At 41.3% G+C, this 20,848-nt stretch overlaps 1 protein-coding gene across 3 annotated transcripts in view; it reads right to left on the bottom strand.

Annotated features, from left to right (window-relative positions):
* Nucleotides 1-20,848, bottom strand: part of TMTC1 (transmembrane O-mannosyltransferase targeting cadherins 1) — a 254,750-nt gene that overhangs the window by 206,825 nt on the left and 27,077 nt on the right. For all 3 annotated transcript variants that reach the window (XM_068560185.1, XM_068560184.1, XM_068560186.1), the window contains exons 3-5: nt 16,246-16,319; nt 13,579-13,755; nt 9,829-10,035 (exon numbers count right to left, since the gene is read on the bottom strand). In XM_068560185.1, the coding sequence (XP_068416286.1) occupies nt 9,829-10,035; nt 13,579-13,755; nt 16,246-16,319 (458 nt within the window). The remainder of the gene's footprint in view (nt 1-9,828; nt 10,036-13,578; nt 13,756-16,245; nt 16,320-20,848) is intronic.

Genomic DNA, 20,848 nt, shown 5'->3' on the forward strand with positions numbered 1-20,848 from the left:
ACTACTGAGCCTGCGCGTCTGGAGCCTGTGCTCCACAACAAGAGAGGCCGCGACAGTGAGAGGCCCGTGCACTGCAATGAAGAGTGGCCCCCGCTCGCCGCAACTAGGGAAAGCCCTCGCACAGAAACGAAGACCCAACACAGCCAAAAATAAAGAAAGAAAGAAAGAAAGAAGCTTTCATTTAAAAAAAAAAAAAATTTAAAGAAGAGAGAAACAACCTATACTGAGGATACACGTACAGTCTCTCCCTGACTCCACATGAAAACTAAAAGTGCAGTTTTATAATTAAATAAACAACTTTTTAAATCAAATTATTTTCATCATAAATGCAGTATGGATCATAATTCCTTTCACAAAGTGATATTCCTCTCACAAAGAAAAATTACTTAAGGGAACCAAAGGTAAAGTACAAAAAGAAATCTATGATAAAGACTTAACTGTCAGGAAATAGAAGCTCTACCACTTGAAAACTGAAACGCATTGGTTGGTTATTCATTAGGAACTGAGGGCATGTTTAGCTCTTAACATAAGACACAAACATTATTCCTTCCCTCCGTCCAACTCTGGCTGGTTGTTTGCATGTGGTTGTTTTTTTTTTTTTCTGAATTATGATATAATTAATTGCCTTCATCCCCTAAAAACCCATACTGTTCCCTTTACCAATACTTTTGGAGGTTAAATCGTTAAAAGCAAATCTTTAATGCCAGGATCCTCATGGAGACTGCTGCTTAGGGTGATTTCAAAATCAGTATGTATTTTCTAGATTATATATAAAGTAGTAAAGATCATGGTTTGAATAATGTGAATAGCATTAATAATTCATAAATCTACAACATGAAACACATCTTCCAATATGGCTATAAGGTCATCAATCTAAAAAACTAGTAAGTTGTCTTTATTATTTGATTTTCAACCTAATGGTTTGTTTATTAAAGTGATGCTTTATTCAATAGTAATTCTAAATACATCAAAAACTTTTAATTAAAGAAAGTCCACTGTTAGTCTCAGCAACTAAGAATAACTTTACACATACAACTTATAATGAGGATGGTATCCATCAGGTAAGAATAAGTGTTGGGGCTTCCCTGGTGGCGCAGTGGCTAAGAATCCTGCAGGGGACACGGGTTCGAGCCCTGATCCGGGCAGATCCCACATGCCGCGGAGCAACTAAGCCCGTGTGCCACAACTACTGAGCCTGCACGCTAGAGCCCACAAGCCACAACTACTGAACCCACGTGCTACAACTACTGAAGTCCGCGTGCCTAGAGCCCGTGCTCTGCAACAAGAGAAGCCACTGCGATGAGAAGCCCGCGCACCACAACGAAGAGTAGCCCCCACTCGCCGCAACTAGAGAATGCCCACGCGCAGCAACAAAGACCCAATGCAGCCAAAAATAAAAAAATTTATAAAAAAAAAGAGAAGTGTTAACACAGGCATTCTGTTTTCCTGCTAAACGTTGATGAAATCCATCTTTGTTACAAGAATTTTTTTTTCTTTTACAGTCATTTTCCTCTAAAATACTGTAAGCTCATAAAAAGAGAGAAAATAAGTAAATATCATAAACAAATCAAATCAAGACTATACCACTTTCATAAATACAGCAAAGGAAAAGTGACCACTATAAAAAGATTTCTAAACAGTAATTCTTCCACACTGTCTTTGGCATAAAATAAGCATGCTCGTAGGGAAAGGTAAGTCCTAGCCCTACCATTTACGAAAAGCCACAACTAATAGCCATGTTAAGCTCTTTTCATGTATTCACTCATTTGTTCCTCACAATAAGCTCATAGAGCACCTTTTCTGTATTTTTTCAAGCATTTACATTTTTTTTTTTTTTTTTTTTAATTTTATGGCTGTGTTGGGTCTTCATTTCTGTGCGAGGGCCCTCTCCAGTCGTGGCAAGCGGGGGCCACTCCTCATCGCGGTGCGCGGGCCTCTCACCATCGCGGCCTCTCCTGTTGCGGAGCACAGGCTCCAGACGCGCAGGCTCAGCAATCATGGCTCAGGGGCCCAGTTGCTCTGCGGCATGTGGGATCCTCCCAGACCAGGGCCCGAACCCGTGTCCCGTGCATTGGCAGGCAGATTCTCAACCACTGCGCCACCAGGGAAGCCCAAGCATTTACATTTTTAACATTGTCACATTTAATCTAGAAAACATAGTGGCAGTTCAAAACATGTGGCAGACAATTTTCAGAGCAACAAGCTGGAAATCCCACCAAATTATCTGAAACCATCATGATCTATTGCCTAGTGTAGAATAATGTTCCCATGAAAGAATTATTTATGTATACCCTGAGTGTTTACAATGTTAAGATGAACTGGTACTGCTTTTACTGCAATCACTCCACAACCTCTCAGCAGGCTACATTAAAAAAGATAAATTAAAAAAAAAAATTCAGCTGGATGACAGCAGCTTTAACTAAAAGAGCAAAGAAATTGGCAGCAGACTCCCTACAACACCCTAAGGGCCCTACCTGTGTTCTGCAAAAGAAGGGAAAGATGTTTGGTGTCCTTGAAGTCACCCAGGCTCTAACCTGCACAGGACAGAGGTTGAGTATCCATATGGTGACTGGTGAGCTGACAGAAAACCATGAGGTCTGACATCCTCTTCTAAGAGCCTACTGTGGCAGTGACAAAATTGAATGCCAACCAGAAATGCCTACATTCTGATAGTTTTCTCTTTCAACATATGTCCCCATGAATCCAATTGGAAAGCAGATGCCTAAGCTTGATAGCTCTACACTGAGAAAGGAAAGAAAGAACTTATCATCCACTGACTGAAATTCACAGGGGATAGAATATTGCCAAGATTCGGTACCCAGTCAAGATTAAGCAGAATGAACCAGGGGCTGTCAGCAGTTAGGAACTCTACCAAATGCTATCTGTAAATTAAAAGGAATTTTGCTCCTTAGCATGTGATTTATTTGGAAGAGGCTTTTAGTGCTTTTAGTGCTAAGTTCTGAATGAAGCCAAGAAACACTTTACTGAAATGATCCATTTTAGTGCTGAGTTCAGTTCAAGAAGCAAAGCAGATTTCAATAAGCTTTCAGGCAAACTCATCCAAGTCATACCTGCTTTACCATATACTCTGGGTCTGGTTCAGACGGAATAGCATCACTCTCAACTAATGGTTAGGAAATAGTGACAGAAAAAACTCTCTTTTAATTCTCTATCCACAGAAGAGAATACCTCTCTGGTAAGTTCCATGTTTAAGAAAAGCTACTTTAAAAGAACTTGAGAGCCCATCTTGGGTAAATCAACCCACCAAAGAACGTTAAAGGCAGATTAATGATACTATCCCAATAAACACAGTTCAAAATTAAGAAGCCTGAAAACACTAACTGACAGTTCTTTTGGAAAATTACTTTTTTATTTAAGTTTTTAAAAATAAATTTCCCACTATTTTCATCCTTCCTATAGCAAAACAGCAGCATTTGTTCACCCTTCCCAGGAAAACGTGTCCTTCTCCATAGGAGGACAAATGCCTGCAGCAATCACCCACCTCCCTTCTCCAGTGCCTTCCCAGCCACTAAGCAAGTCTGCAGTTCAGTCACACCAGGAGGCACTACCCGGTCTTAGTAAAAGCTATGGTCAGTTCAGTATATTAAAAAGAAATTGACAAGCTATGAAAAAGCTCAGGCCTGTATGGGCCAAAGGTAACAAGAGAGGATACCCTTTGGATATTGGGTCCATATAATAGAATCATGGGTGTAAACAGTTTTAAAGTTGTTTAATAAGAAATGACTTTAACAATAATTATGCTAGTAGGTTTGGTCAGTTGTCTTTATAAAATACAGCCTGAGAGTTACTGCCTTCTTGGGTCTACCACCATCATGTGCCGAAATAAGTCATAGTGATCTGGCTGCAGCCACCTAAGAACTACATCTGAAGACTGAAGTATTTACACCATTGAAGAAGAGAGAGAATTCCATAGCAAAATGTGGCCCAGTTCATCTTTAAACAAAGCAATGGAAATGAGGAAAAATGATCAGCATCAATGAAAGAATTTGCAAAGTCTCTTTAAAGTAAGATCTTAGTCCATACCTACTTCCATAGGGTTGCTTGTGTTCTTAGGGTGGATTCATCACTGAGCTTTACACTTACATTAAGAGATTTTAAAGTAGGGGAGGGGATTTATTAATACGAACCCACAAACGTCACTTTTAACTGTTGGAGATACTTTCTGTGTAGATCTATTAGTTTACTCCACCCCTCTTTCATTTGGTCATTTCATTTTTTTAAAGCAGTAGCTGAATGAGATTGAAAACGGCCCATCTGAGATCAGTCAACCAGAAAGGTGTGTAAAATGGTGGGGGGATAACCCAATTATTCATCAGTAATTCAGGCTTTCAACACAGATTTTTTCCTGTCACCTGAAAATCTCATTTCACTAACTTACTAAGCTTCTTTCAAAGCTTACATGAGGCTGTTAATAATGATCTGAAACACCCTACTCACAGGAGTTTAATCTACAAAGCATTTCTTACTTTAGGGAAAAAGAATACAATGCAAGGTCTACAGAAGTAAAGCATTAGAACGACACTTGAAAGATCAGTGACTCATTCCACCAGTGAAGGTCAAAATATTTATACGCTTCCTTAAGTCCTCTGAATTTAAGTTAATTATCTAACAGTTTCACTTTAGTGCCAACCTGTTCTCTAATCCTAAACCTGTCTTAGTTTCTTGATTTGCATGCCTCCGTGCAAGGCATACAAGAAAAACTTTTAAGACACACTGAAGTGAAAAATATAACCCCTGTCTTACCCACAAAGGTAGGAAACGAGCCCATTTTAAGTAAAAATATCATGATCATCATCCAGCTAAATTCCATGAGGGCAGAGCTCTGTTTACTTCACTGCCATGTATTCCCAGCACCTAAAACATTACTTGGCACATAGGAGGCATTCAGTAAATACTGACGAATGATTCATGACAGATGCTGCAGAGCAACAGAAGAGGAAAAGAGCAAGAATTTATTCAGCCAAGAACTGTCTTCAACACCAATCATAATCACTGTCATTTAAATGTGAAATCAATCAAGTCTATATATGAAAAATGACTACATATAGTTACAGATATAGGTATGAGTTACGAGGATAAGAGTTCAGGTAGAATTCACTGAGTTTTCTAAGGTGAAAGGGAAAATGTGTCCATGCGTGAATGAACTGGATATAATGAAGAGGGTAGGGAGAAGGAAGGTTTACATACAAAACATTTCTCATTTCACATGGAACAACTGAGTAAAAGGTGGTATCAACTGAAATTTCATCTGATTCCAGAGTGTATATACCCTAAGTCCTAGGTTCTTCATTGCACTTGCTACTCATAAGCCAATCACTAAGTCACACAGAAAAACAGGAAACTAAATAAATGACTTGCAGTAAGATTTTGGAATTCTCCTGTGTTTGGTAACTATAGAAAATATTTTACCTGATAGTATTTAGTCCAATTTTTTGACAGCCTAATGCCATGCATGCAATGTAAATACATACTAGCAAATAGTTTCGAAGTTCAAGCAAAAAAAAAAAAAAAAAAAATCTCACACAAACTTATCCCTTGCCTGCACACTACAGGTTCACCAGTTTCAGGATACATCCTGGTGTTTAGAAACCCACACAGGAATAATAATATTCATTATACTAAGCTACTACTAATGATGCTGTGGGCTGCCACACTGAATGGCCACTGTGTACCAGGCACCTATTTACATGTTTATTATGCAGGCTATAGCTTTGAGTCCTGACAAGCAATCTGAGAGTAAGGTGCCATGATTAGTTCCGCCTTTTGGAGATGAGAAAACTGAGGCTCACAGAGATAAAATAACTTGTCCAGGATCAAGTAAGTGAAGGAGCCATGATTTAAACACTGTGCAGAGATCTTCAGAACTAAGATAACATTGCCTCTTTGAACTTTTCTTTTCTTTTTTTTTTTTTTTTTAATTTTACTTATTTATTTATGGCTGTGTTGGGTCTTCGTTTCTGTGCGAGGGCTTTCCCCAGTTGCGGCAAGCGGGGACCACTCTTCACCGCGGTGCGCGGGCCCCTCACCATCGCGGCCTCTTCTGTTGCGGAGCACAGGCTCCAGACGCTCAGGCTCAGTAGTTGTGGCTCTCGGGCCCAGTTGCTCCGCAGCATGTGGGATCTTCCCAGACCAGGGCTCGAACCCGTGTCCCCTGCATTGGCAGGCGGATTCCCAACCACTGCGCCATCAGGGAAGCCCTGAACTTTTATTTTCTTTACCTGATCACCTTCTGACAAAAGGACACACACAGTTTTTAGAAATAATTTTGATACTAATCAAATTTACGGTCAAATATATGACACCTTTCCTTTCCAAAGAAGGAAAATACATGACAACTTTCCTCTCCAAGAAAGGATAACGGTCTTTCTTGCCCACAAACATGTTAACTTACTAAGACCCTGACCCAGTTCCAGTTGTCCTATGTACTGCTCTCCAGACATAATTCTTTCTAAAACAGGCTGGTGCTCGGAGTTTTTAAAAAAAAAAAAAAGCATGTCATTTAATTCAATGTATTAGCACCAACACCCTATATCAAAGCAAGTCAAAAGGTGCCTCATGTGTTGACCCAAGGACGGCTGCAAGAATCTTCTACCCCCGAGAGTTCAACAGGGGGGCCAGCTCCACAGAGCATGAAACAAGTGTCCTGCCTCCTTCCCAAAGCCAAGTCCTCACCCGGGAAGCTGGACTTCAGAGCATAACAAGTAGGCAAAAGCAAAGGATTAGGGGTCAAACAGCCTGAGTTCCAATCCTGACGTTACCACTTACTAACTATGCAAATGTTTTAAATGACCATTTAACTTCTTCCATTTCCACCTGATAATGCAAACTCTAAGATCTACCCTAAATGAAAGTTGTGATGGCTGCATGGGACAACATGTGGGAAATGCCAGCCCACCTCCTGGTACATAGCGGATGGATCACAGATATAAAGTTTTCTTCCCCTCCTGAAAGACCTTCTTCACTGGAGTGCTGGAGCTGACTCACACTGGCTTGCAAGAGATGGCTATTAAATTTTCAGAAATTTTGCAGGCCAGTTATTAAATACAGACATTATTGAAAATTAAATTATATAACTATAATAAATCCTATGTATGCAAACATATTGTATATATTTATATTAATATATAATATATATCTTAAAATAAATGATATAAACTTAAATCATGCTAAAAACAAAGGTAATAAGTACTCAAGGCTCATCACTTCCTAATTCGTTTCCTTCATTTTACTGTTATCTATGCTCTTGAGGTTACTACGTCTATCGTCCCTTGAGCAGTGGAAACGCTTCATGATGGTGAGCTATGGCACACCTCTCCCAGCTCCACGTTCAGCAATGTCACATCTGTAGCTTCAAATCAGCCATGGTAAGAGTATTTACATGGAAATTGGCCAACACCAGTCAGGATTTACTTTCTCTGGAGAGCCAGTTATTAAGCATTTACCAGTGAGTGCACCCCTGGTATTCACACTTCATCTTATTCCTTTCTGCTCCTGCACCTACCACCTCTACTCTCCACAAGTTACCTATCTACATACACACACCCATTAAACTGAAAATAAAAACGAAAACAAAAACCTAACACCCCTGGAGTTAACATCCTTTGCCCCATTCCTTCATTACCAAATTTACTGAAAATATTCTATTTATGCTTAATTCCAATACTTTCTTACCACCTACTCATTAATTTATTCATTTCACAAATAGTTGAGCAACTACTCTTAGCCAGACACTATGAAAGGAACTGGGGATACAAACGTGATCAGAAGCCGACACGGTCCCTGAACCTGATGGAACTCAGTCACACTGCAGCCTGACTTATGTCCTTCCTTGAAGGTCTATAATGCGCTATTAATTCTTGTTTTTTCTCCTCCTTTGCCTTCCTTAAAAAAATTTACAATTTCCCCAAATATTCTGTCTTCTTTTCCTTCATGCCCTGTTACAGAAAAAGTCAAGATATCCTCAAGGTTTTGACTATTTATCTCTCTGCTTTCTTGCTCAGGAATTTCAAGCATTACTGTGATTTTATCCTTTCCCAAACTTATTTTTCCTCTAGCCTTTCCATCTCAGTAACTGACACCACCACGCACCCAACTACTGAAGCCAGAAACGCAAACATCCTTGTTTCCTGCCTTTCCCTCACCCCTTCACCCCAAACATCAGCAAGTCCTGTTGGATGTGTATCCAGAACTTATCCCAAATCCTCCATATCCCGTCCACCTCAGTCTCTATCACCCTCGGCCAAGACCCTTTCTTTTCCCCTCAGTCTGTATGAAAATCTCCCTGCTTTACTCTTGCCCCTTAATCATCCACTACAAGAAGCCAGTGTGAACATTCTTAATATAACCATTTTCCTCCACATTAAACAAACAACAACAGTAACAAGCAGAACCCTCCAAAGTCTCCCCTTTCCACTCAGAATAAAATCCAAACTCACTTCCATGGCCAACACACCCTTCACCATCTGGGCCTGCCCACGCCCTGAGCTCGCCCCTTCCAAACCCCACTTGCTCGTTACCCCAAGTCTGGGACCCTGTGCCCAGATCTGAGCAGGGCTAGCTCCTCCGTGAGGATTCTGTGGGCCTTCCCTGACCAACCAACGTGAACCTGCCCCAGCCAGGCCCAGCCACCACTCTCCACCACACTGTTCATTCTTTGTTGGTTATTTAGTGTGTGTCCTCCTCTACTGGAAGGCAAGCTACCCAGGGGCAAGGACCCTGTCTTCCTTATTCACCAGGACATCCCTGGTGCCTGGAACATGCCAGGCACGTGGTAGACACTCAGTAGATCTTTGTTGATGAATGAATAAATGGAGCATGACCCAAAAGACAGGTTTCCACAGGAATAATCGGAAACAAAGACCCAGAAAAGAGGGAGTTTTCTGGGACTGCACAGAAGAATAAGAATAGCAATCTGCTGTTTAACTGCTAATAGTATGAGTCAAATTTCCATCTTTATTAAATTCTGACTTGCCCATGGCTTGAGCTATTTTGGAGGCAAGCTAATTTAATGAGTTCCGATAAATCTATGTTAATTTTCAGGGCTAGGTCAAAAGATTCAAAAAAAGAGAGAAAATCCTGTGCCTTGAAGTTTTTCCTGTACCCTGGGAGATCAGCTCAGTGCTCTGTGACCACCTAGAGGGGTGGGATAGGGAGATTGGGAAGGAGGCGCAAGAGGGAGGAGATATGGGAACATATGCATATGTATAACTGATTCACTTTGGTATAAAGCAGAAACTAACATACCATTGTAAAGTAATTATCCTCCAACAAAGATGTTTAAAAAAAAAAAAAAAAGATTTTCCCGTACCCTCAAAAACATTTCTGAGAGGCAGTGTCCCCTGGGCTTCCTCCCATACTTGTGCTGTAATAAGTTCCTATCACACACCAAGAGCAGGGAGAGACAGAGCAGCAGAAGGTAGAGCTCTCCTCCCACAGAAAACCGAGAGGCCTGCTCTCTGACGCCCAGGGCTCTTCCACCAGGGAAGCAGCAATATGTCTGCACTTCTTAATGGAGGCTTCAGAACCTCACCCCCTTCTTCCAAATAACAGCAGACAGCAGGGCTTCTACTTGCTTCTTCCAGCTACTCTTTTCTCATCTGATCTAATATAAGGGAGGAAGGGAAAGAAGAAGAGAAGGAAGGAGGCAGGAGGAAGGGAGATGGGGAAGGAAAAAGAAAGAAGGAGGGAAACAAGTGTGGGCGGGTGTCACAAAGAACCCACTCGGCGCTTCACTTCTCCAGCGATCCCCCTGCAACAGGTGATGCTGGATGGTGAAAACACGCAAGGTCAAGGAGCCCAGCCCAGTACCTCATCAAGGACCACACAGCTCGAGGAGACACAGGGAATCCGCTGCTCTTGGGTTCAGGTGGCAATGCAGTGTGGCAGCCACCCCAAGCTCCTTTGTGAGGGAACCGCTGCTGCTTCCCATTCTCCCGGAGAGGGTGCGCTGGCGGTGCGGTGGGCAGGGAGCTCCCGGGCCGCTGTGGGCTGCGCTGATGGACGACCCCATTGCTCCTAATTGTGCACGGAATGGAGGGGAAACAAAGTCAGACAGAATGACAAGACTTGCAACAAGGAACAGCAATCCCTTGTCCCATCGCCTAGCCCTGTTCCATGGAAGCAACCGTCCACAAGTCTTTTAGCACTTCTGTTTCTGGTATTCATCACAGTATTTTTAAAATAAGATTAAATTATAATATTATTTCTAATTTTAGAACTTGTCTTATTGACTTGCTTCCATAGAAGATGAGGACTCAGTCCCTTTTACGTGGTCACCAATACACACACACACACACACACGCACGCACGCACATTCACAACCACCCTCTTCTCATCTTCCACATATATTTCTCTCATAATAAATATAATTTGAATTCTCATAACTCAGTTGAAGTGATATTCGGGATTTACATTATTATCATCTTGTGAAATGTTGTTCACAGCTGATCCACCCCAATGTATTCTCACATTTTCCTTCATGAATCTTCTGAGATGATATAATTCATAACCACTAGCTGGGCAAAAATTTTAAAGTCTGATACTACCAAGTGATGGGGAGAATGCGGCACAAAGGGGATTCTCATCCACTGCTGCAGTCCAGTCATTTCAAAAGCAATGTCTCTGGCTCACAGTGAACAAGTGAAATCACAGTTCACAGTGAGATCAACACAGTGAACGTGTATCCATCTGTGGCCCCAGCAACACTTCTGTGGTTATGCCCCAGGAGGTACGTGCACACAAAGGTTGCCTGCAGCATGCTATATAATAGCCAAAAATGTAAAAATAACCTAAATTCAAAATCCAGAAGGATGGATAAATTGTGATAATTAAATACTACACAACAGTTAAAATGAATGAACTAGAGCCACATGTATCCACATTGATGCATCTCAAAATCCAATGTTAAATGAAAAGAAAAGCAAGTGACACCATTTATATAAAGTCTGCAGGTGTGTAAACAATGCTATTTGATATTCAGTGGTATATACTTATGAAGTAATAACAAGCAAACCGTCCTAGAAACGAAAAATGCCAAATTCAGGATTATGGTTATTTCTAGCCAGAGGGTAGGGACTGGGGTCAGGGAACGTTATCCTCTGCGTGTTGGCAATTACATGCTAATTTTTTAAAAAGAAAGAAATTTAACTTTCAGGAGCTGATCTTTCACTGAAAATGTTTCTTCCTAAAGGTGATGTCAAGTAAAAGAAATCTAACTCTGTTCGTGTGGCCCAATCTTAAAATTTAGGAATAAATTGCTCTTCATGTAGGAGAGGGCTTCCAACACTTGTTTCTGTTGTTTCTTTCCTGTTGCCTGAATCACACAATGAAAAGACCTCAAGAACAACCTAGTACCGAGATGTTTATTCTAAATGAGCAGATAAGAATTTGCGTGTACGTTATTCTGGGAAAAGGGGACACGATTCTGTGAGATTCTCAAAGGGGTCAGGACCCCCCAGTACACACAGATCCTCTGGGCTGGTCTCCTGGTAAGAATGTGAGCCCAGGCTCTGAGCTGCAGATGCCCTGGGGGGTCTCCAAATCCCTGTCCTGTGTGCTCCATGGAGGCTCATGGGTAACCCTGTGTCTCCGGAGTCACACAGACAGAAGTCCCAATAGGGGATGGGTGACTCTGGAGAGGTTACTTTCTATGCCTGCCTGAATTCTCTCCTGTGTAAAACGAGGGTAAAAGTTGTTGTGAGCAATCAGTGACTTCATACCTGTGAATGGCGTGGCCCAGTGCCTGGCACACGGCCTGCACTCAAGAGAAACTGTTATCGACCAGGTCTCCCTATTACCTGCTCTCAGTTCCTTCTCACCACTTTCACAACTGTACTCAGTTACTCACGTAATAACTTATGTAACGTCTGTTTCCCCCAGTATTGCTCTTTGAGGGAAGGAATCTTAACTGTCTTATTCTTGGCCAGGCACAGAATGAGAATGTGTTAAGTGGGCGGAAAGAATGAGCGCCTCCACCTATGCAGAGATGCTGGTGGTGGTGAGAGCTAAAAGTTACTAAAACAAACAAACGAAGAAACCCCACAGACTATGAGCTATGCAACATCCAAGCTACATATCAGCAGTATTGTTTTTTTCATAGAATAGAACTTCTAGCAGTTTGGTATAATGAAGGCCAAGAACAATTATTAAAGGAATAAAAAAGACAATTTTTCTCTTTGAAAAAAGCCTAGCTCAACAGTGACCAGATGAAGAAAAAAGGAGTGTAGCAACCATGGGCTGGAGAGACCTAAGACCAGAGGAGATAAGACTTCAAAGATGAGCGTAAACAAGAATGCTGCCTGCCATCATGTTATCAGCCTCTGCAGCCGGCCTGGAAGGTGCGCCCTGAGGGGAATTCAGGATGGAGAAAAATAGGATACTGACCCTACAGAGTTGAGATGCATATCAAAGGAACAATTTCAATGAGCCCAGACTCTTGCATCTTCCCATATATAGAAAAGCACTGAAATCATTAACTTGACATGCCTGATTTTTTGTGATTAGCACTAATCTTTTGAGTCTCGACTATATAGTTGTTTTTTTTATTTTTCTTCAGCAAAAACTCATACATCTCGGCTCCTCCCTTACCTCTTTGCAACAGTCCCTCAGGGCTATCTGAGAGGCTGCCTTCCCAGGCTATAGTCCTTAGCAATGTCCCCAAATAAAACATAATTCTCAACCCACAAGTTGTGTGTTTTATTTCAGTCGATATGAGGTTAAAATATCTCTGGGCTGAACCAAAGGCGAGGGTCTGCAGGCACTTGCCACATCTTCTGCTGTCAGTAGAGCGAAGCAGAAAGACGATGGGAGGCAGATACAGAGAGGGTGCCGGAAGAAAGTGGAAAGCCAGAGGGGTGGATAGGCTGCTCTCTAAATAGTAAGGTCAGCAATGCAATTACTGCCACGGGTGGAGAGGATACAGAGGAAAGGCATTCTCATATAAGCCTAGGGGAGGTGCTTTGGCTCACAGCTTTCTTGGCTTGAGCTTGGATCAAAATGATACCTGGGCTCCTTCCTTTTACACGCCTCTGAGATTTACAGAGAGCCAACAGAGCACTAAAATCTATTTAAATTATCTCCAAGTAGCCCAGGCAGGAAGGTGATCAGAATTTAATGACTCATCTCAGCTTGTTGCCACTCACTAGCACTGCTCTTATCTTTATGTCAACAAGTGTAAAGAGGCAGGGAATGGGCTAAAAGGACAGGATTTTTTTTTTTAAGATAAAATTCTTCATCGGACAAGGCCGGAGAATAAATCAGTTGCATTTATTAAAAGTTCAAATGTAAGGGCCTTATAATTAGTGAAAAATAGTGTCTGCATGTCAAATTGTTAGTAATTATGGATTTGATAGAAGAAGAAAATTATAGCATGTACTTGAACTTTTAATATGCCTTAGTCACTCTTATCATCTATAATCCACAGGATAATATGAATATGCCTTACTTTTTTTTAAATGAAAATAGGCTATTTTTTTAATGAGAGTTTGCAAACTATTGATTTAAGCAACTCTTCTCTGCACATCATGGACTGCTTGACAGCAAAACTTTAAAATGACTTACGATTTATCATGATTGTGGGATAAAGAAAAGAGATCATAAACCAAGCACACGCCGAACACCGTGATGCCTGTCTCTTTCACCAGCATCGCGCAGGTCCCCAGAAACAGACTGAGCAGCAGGAAGAAGGGAGAAGCCGTGGGAGGGAAACATTCCCCAACACAACACTGGTCCACACTCCTGAAAAACAAGGTTGAGTTGCTTTTACTCTAAGAAGAAATGTGGGTCGCTAAGAAATAACCACCTTTTAAAGGTAAGATCTAGCACCAATTTTGTTGTATTCTAAGTAAGTAGGTGAGCAAAGATTTCTTCAAGAATGTTCATCACAGTATTATTTAAAATTTGCAAAGATGGAAAAAAGTAAATGTCCAACAATGCTGAATTTGGTACTTAAATTAAGGCATATATAAATTCTGGTAAATTATGGCATATAACAAAGGAACACTAAAAAGCCATTTAAAATGCTACCATAGAGATGTATTTAGTGACATGGAAAGATGTTTAGGTGAATATATTTTAAGTGAATACTACAGGTTACTAACCCACATGCATGAACTCTGGAGCCAGGTTCCCTGGGTTCAAATCACAGTTCTGCTGTTAACTAACAGGGTAACATGGGGCAGGTCAGTTGCCTCCCTGTGCCTCAGTTCCCTCATGTGTGAAATGGGATCACAGGGTTGTAGGGAAGATTCAGTAAATGACTTATTACATGTTAAGTGCTTATCATTATTATTATTTCTGTGAAGGTGTTTTATATGCTTCTGTACAAAGAAATCAGTGGATATATACCAAAACACAATCATCATTTCTGTGTTTTAGTCTTTTTCTTTTCTTCTGGCTAATCTGTTTTTTTTTTTTTTTTTTTTAAATTGAGGTACAGCTGATTTACAATGTTGTATTAGTTTCTAAACTGTAATTTTAAATTTATTTTTCATGAGAATGTATTAGGTAAAGCTTTTTTTTTTTTCTCAGCATAATTTCCAGCAGGGATTTTCTAAAACCCTCCAGTTGCTGTAAAGTCTTTTTTCACCTTACAAAACAGAGTCAGCCCCACACCAAGAAATTCCACTGTTCCTTCCGCAGGTGGCACACCAATTTGCTCCTACTCTTTTGAAGGCCAATATATCTGAAGTGGTGACGTCTTACCCTTACTGTTATGTCTTGGAACAATCACCTAAATTATATGCCAAATTTGTAGGAGACAGGCTTTTTCTCCGAAGCTGGTTTATAGCTTAAAATTACTCAAAGTGCAAATGGCCTGCACAACAGAAAGCTGTAACAGTGTGGCTTATTACCACACAGATATGGATATGCTGCGGGCCCACTCATGTTCCCAAATTTATCAACACAGAGAAGAAGCCTGAGAGATCAAGTTCAAACTCAAAAGCGATTATTAATCTTGTTCTCACACCAGAGCAAATAGGAGACAACTGTTGAATTTGGGTTTATATTTTTAATATTTTCACAACACTCTTTTATATACCTAGCAATGCAGTGGGAGATTACAAAGCCAGGACTAGAAGCCCGGTACTATATTAAGAAGAGACTCTGCTCTTAAAGCAAAACTTCATAAAGCTTAATTCAGTCCATCTTTGACCCAAGGTCTAAACTGGTTTACAACAAGGTTTCTCAGTTTCAGCACTACTGGTATTTTAGGGAAGATGATTCTTTGTTACAAGGGCTGTCCTGCACGCTGTAGAATCCTTGGCCTCTACTCACGTGCCAGCTGTGCCTCTCCAGTTGTGACAAGCAAAAGTATCTCCAGACATTGCAAATGTCCCCCTGGGGCAAGGTGGGCAAATTTGCCCCCTGTTGAGAACCACTGGTTTAGAACAGTGTTCCTTGGAGTCACTGGGTTTTATAAGATTATAGGCCAATGAACTGACCCAGAGATCAAGGTTCACAAATCCTTAACCAGGCATCCCTCCACGAAGCAGGGCAATGTGGCTCACTGGCCCCCTTACTCCTGGGCCACCCTCTGAGTCACCTGCCCCCATTACATTCGTTTTTTACCCACCCCTTTCCCTATGTGGATATGTCACGACTCAGGTGAGAATCTGATCAGTTAGGGGGGAAGGGGCAATATAATGGGAAATTGTTTTATTGTTTTTCAGTCTACCAAAGCAAGAAGCTTCTGTATTTTGATGAAAGGATGTGCAAATTGGAAAATACTACTTTCAATTCAGCCTTGTTATTTTAAGCTTTGAGCTACTTTAATGAGGATAATAAAGAGGAAAAAAACAAAACAAAACGTAGGACCAAAATGAAAAGGAGAAATTAAACAAATCATAGTTAAATAGAAGAGAGGACTAGACCCAGTATATTTTGGCTCAGAGCTAAGATTTCAAATTCCATTCTCAGTAAGAAACTACAAGTAAGAGAAATCAAGAAGCAAGAGCTTATCTTGCCAGCACTGGGAGAGCAGTCCTTTTAAAAGGTTCAGAATGTGGCTGGAAGAGAGAACAGCCTAGCTTTTGGTAAGGAGAGGGTTTCCTATCCCAGGTCTCCAAGAAGCTCACTGGGCAGTTCACTGCCAAGAAGCCTCCCTCCTCTCTCAGGCAGGAGCTCAGAGTCAACACACACACACACACACACACACACCCACACAGCAGAAACTCCCAGGGGACAGCATGACTGTAAACAGATAAGGGCATTCTTAGCCGTACATACCTACTGTAGGAGAGAAAGGCTAACAGAAACAGCAAGCATGCCAACACGTCAGCTCTGCCAACAATTCCGGCCACCTAGAAAGTGTGAAAAAATAAAAACCTCAGAAAACCACTTTCAGAAACCCATTACAGAAATGTTATTTGCTTTCAGAGGAATGAAAGGAATAATAAATTAGAAAACACATTATTCTTTAAATTCTGATATACAACTAACCACTTCTGGTTATATTTAACAATAATTTTAAAGAAGGAGATAAAGAGGAAGGAAGGGGCAAGATTTTCATGCTTAACTTCATTTTTAACCTTTCTTCTATTGAAGATCAATTCACAGCATCAAAGTATATTCATTTACTGGTTTTTTTCAAAAATTTTTTTTGAGCAATGACTGAGTGCTGGACACTGTGCTAGTCTTTGGGCACCAGAGTGCTAATGGAACAGAGGATGCTTACAGAGCACTGGGAAACAAATAAGACAAGAATAGGAAGGAGTATGAACTCATCATTGCTATGTGTGAGTGTACGTGCATGCGTCTGTGTTTCTTAGCAACATCACCAAAAGGGTCTGAAAGCAAAATACCCCAGTAGCGAAGAGCCATCCTGGCACTAACCACAGGCCATTGCTCCACTAAAGAGAACATGGGCCCCTTGGAGAAGCGGCTGATTCCAGGGTTGAGACTCAGGAGATACAAGAGGACTTGGATCATCTTCTCATGTTAGAAAGTAAGTGCTCAAAAAATGACAGGTACATGTCAATAGGACACAGAAGCCAGTAACAATGGGCTCCCACTGACCAAATATGCAACAATTTGAACATCATAATAAATAAGGACAGCAATAAATGATAAACCGTTGTCAATTACAGTATTAAGACAAATATATTAATAACACTGTATATTATATATAATCCTAATATAAATTTTAAATTACATTTAAAGATATAACTAATATAATAGAAAGACACTGAAGACTGGTGGCTGTTTCAAACTTAAGACTAAAGAAGGCTAAAAAGAAACAGTGACTAATGGCCTTGGTTTTAGAAAATATACAACGAAATTATTAAGGTGTAAAGGAGCATGAATTATGAAACGTACTCTCAAATGCTTCAGAAAACAAGTAATATTTTTATATATTGAAGGAGAAAGAGTGGGAGGATGATAAAATATATGCTGCAAAATGTTAAAAATTGGTGACTCTGGATAAAGAGTATATTGGTCACTACATTTTTTAAGCTTGAAATTATTTTTTTTATTCTGTTACTTCAGAAAGGGACTGAAATGGAAGAAGGGTGGGGACAGATGGCTATTTATAAATCTTTGTATTATTTCACTACTCAAAACATGTGTACATTTCTCTTAATTTTTTGAAATCCAGGAAATAAAACTGTAAAGGAAAAAAACGGGGTATCGTTCAAAGAATACTTCAAAGAAAAGGTCACATATGAGGAAGAATTCACAAGGGAAATGAACAGACTTGACATTCAGGCACAGAAAACAACCTTACCCAAATCACAGAAGACCTGAAGCCCATGGTGTGTTGGAGAATCAATCAATAATTAATAGTGAAAAATAGATTTCTGGGAAATATACCTATAAATATCTTCATATAATAAGCAAATTCTGCAGTCATAAAGGAGAGGCAATGACACACACATGGAGCTAGACCAGGGGTCCCCAATCCCCGGGCCATGGATGGTAGTGGTCTCTGTCCTGTTAGGAACCGGGCCACACAACAGGAGGTGAGCGGTGGGCAAGTGAATGAAGCTTCATCTGTATTTACAGCCACTCCCCATCACTCGCATTACCGCCTGAGCTCCGCCCCCGTCAGATCAGTGGAGGCATTAGATTCTCATAGGAGTGGGAACCCTGCTGTGAACTGCGCATGTGAGGGATCTAGGTTGCATGCTCCTTATGAGAATCTAATGCCTGATGCTCTGAGGGGGAGCTGAGGAGGTGATGCTAGCGCTGGGGAGCGGCTGCAAATACAGATCATCATTAGCAGAGAGGTTTGACTGCACAGAGACCATAATAAATCAACTGCTTGCAGACTCATATCAAAACTCTATCAGTGAGTAGCAACTGAAAGCTCAGGGCTCCCACTGATTCTGCATGATGGTGAGTTGCATAATTATTTCATTATATATTACAACAGAATAACAATAGAAATAAAGTGCACAGTAAATGTAATGCACTTGAATCATCCCGAAACCATCCCCCCACCCCCATCCCTGGTCCGTGGAAAAATTGTCTTCCACGAAACCAGTCCCTGGTGCCAAAAAGGTTGGGGACCACTGAGCTAGACCATCCAAGGCTTGAATACAGGCTCCTCTAACCATCTGAGGGAGATTCAACTTTGTTATCTTTAAGTTCTGAGATTTGGTTTTGTTATCTTTAAAATGAGTATTACACCCCCTAAGTCACGTTACATATACAAAGTGCCCACTCATTGTTGATGCCCTTCTTTTTTCTTTTTCCCTGCAGAGAAAGGGGGTGAGACTCTTAACAGCGAGACAGGTTTTTCTGCGTGATGTATGGAAACCATCTTTTTACTTTAAGGTTTACATGTATGATATTTTATGTTAACTCTATTAGATAATCCAATATGTCTATTAGTGACAGTGTGGTTTCACCTCAGTGTCAAGGCCCAGCTCAGACTCACAGTACGTAAAGCAACAGCTGCACACGGTTCACTTGTGAAGCCCAGGTCTGCTCAGGCTACAGCACCGCCCCTTTGAGCACTGAGCTCAGCATCACCAGCAAGGCCTCTGGGAGGTTAAACAGAGAGCCCAGCTCGCCAGCAACAAAGTCCTGGGATCAGGCCCAGGCGTCTGGGCCCACGGGGACACCCATCACAGCACAACTGCTGTGGCCAACTCAGACAACAGCAAGACTCGCAAGCTGATATTGGGTGTGGCAAGCTGGAATGAGGCAATCACAAGCTAGGCAAGCATAACTAATGCCTTCAAGGAGCCTGAAGCCCTGCTTCTCAAACTGTAGGTAGTTAGCTCTGCCGGGAAACAGCAGCGTGTGCCAGCTGGACGTGCCCAGATGTGAAGAATGGAGTGTACCTTGGAGCAGAAGCTCAGAGGGGGTGTTGAAATGTCAGTGCTAACACTGAGAGACTCTGCTGCCAGCTCCAAACCACCAAGCAGTCACTGAACACCTACTCTATATCCCTGTTAAGCTGGGGTCTCTGGGGCAAGGGGGTTAGTGTCTTAAAAACAAGGTGCTTGTCATCAACTACTATATGTCCACACCAGCCACACAGTGAGTCAATTCGTCAACATCATCTTGTTCAGTAATTGCATGTTTCACGCCGGTCAACAAACATTTAACAAGTGCCTCCTATTTGCCAGGTATTATGCCAGCTGGAGGGATAAAACCTGCCCCAAGCAGTTAACATCTGGTGAGGAGTCAAAGAGGGTATTAAGAGGTTACAAGGGAACTGCATGTATTGTAAAGAGGAGAAATTACTGCCATGAGAAGACTGAAGGCATTAATTTGGACTGTAGGATCTGGGAAGGCTTCGTGGAAAGGCTGGCCTTATTCACTGAGACTTAAAGGTCAAGCAAGGAGGACTTCAGGAAACTCAAGACAGGGGGATGTGAATCCTGGGCCAGAGAGGAAATGCAGAAGCATTCCAGGCAGAGGAAAGAGAGTCCTGAAAGCATACTGGGTGTTCCTGGAAGGGGAGGTTAAAGTGATGAGAGCATGGAATAAATGAAAAGCGGGTGGGAGTGGGCAACAGGAAGCAAAGGTGGAACATCAAGTTGGCACCCCTTGGGCTTGATCCCGTGACAGTGTAGGCTGAACCTAGGGTGCTGGGAAGTACAAAAGGACTTGGTCAAAAATACAAAGAGATGGAGAGCACGTATTTCTTCCCTTAAGCTTCAGGTTTCCATCACCAAGCAGGTAGCTGTAACCTGGGAACTGTATTCCTTTAACAAATATTCAAACATTTGAAAAAAATCAGTGAACATAATTGAGTAGAATTCAAATAACATTAACAATTCAGATCTCCTAGCAGGCTTAACAGAATCACATGTGGAAACTGCCAAGTAAGGACTTAATTTGCCCCCAAAACTTGTTATTTCTTGGACTATCGCTATTATATTATATTTATTAATTATTTTACCTGCAAAATGAGTTCTATTGGTGGCAGACTGAGCCAGGAACACACACTTAACACATGGCAACAGCTGAAAGCCTAAGTGGCTGATTAGATCATGACCAATTTTCTCCTAAGTACTCTTGTCCCAGCGGTGGAAACGTCAACCCTAACCTTCAACTCCATGTGTCAGCATTTCCTGCTCTTGCTTTTGACTTGACATAAGTGCATTCCTTCAAACAGTAATGCCTCTATGATGATTGTTAAGTTTTAATTCTCATAGGAGAATTACAATGATTTCCCCATTTTCCCAATTTCTCTACTGATTTTTCTCATGATTCAGAATTCAGAAAAACATAAATTTCCCAAGAAATATACTGTCAGGAAACCCAAGAATCACAAGGCCTTCAATGAGGAAAGCTCTAGGTCTACCTTATTCACTGCTATAACCCTGCACTGATTGACTGTATTATAGTCACTCAAATTTTTGTTGAAAAATTA

The sequence above is a fragment of the Eschrichtius robustus genome, chromosome 13 (genome assembly GCF_028021215.1).
Source record: "Eschrichtius robustus isolate mEscRob2 chromosome 13, mEscRob2.pri, whole genome shotgun sequence".
In the NCBI taxonomy this organism is placed as follows: domain Eukaryota; kingdom Metazoa; phylum Chordata; class Mammalia; order Artiodactyla; family Eschrichtiidae; genus Eschrichtius; species Eschrichtius robustus.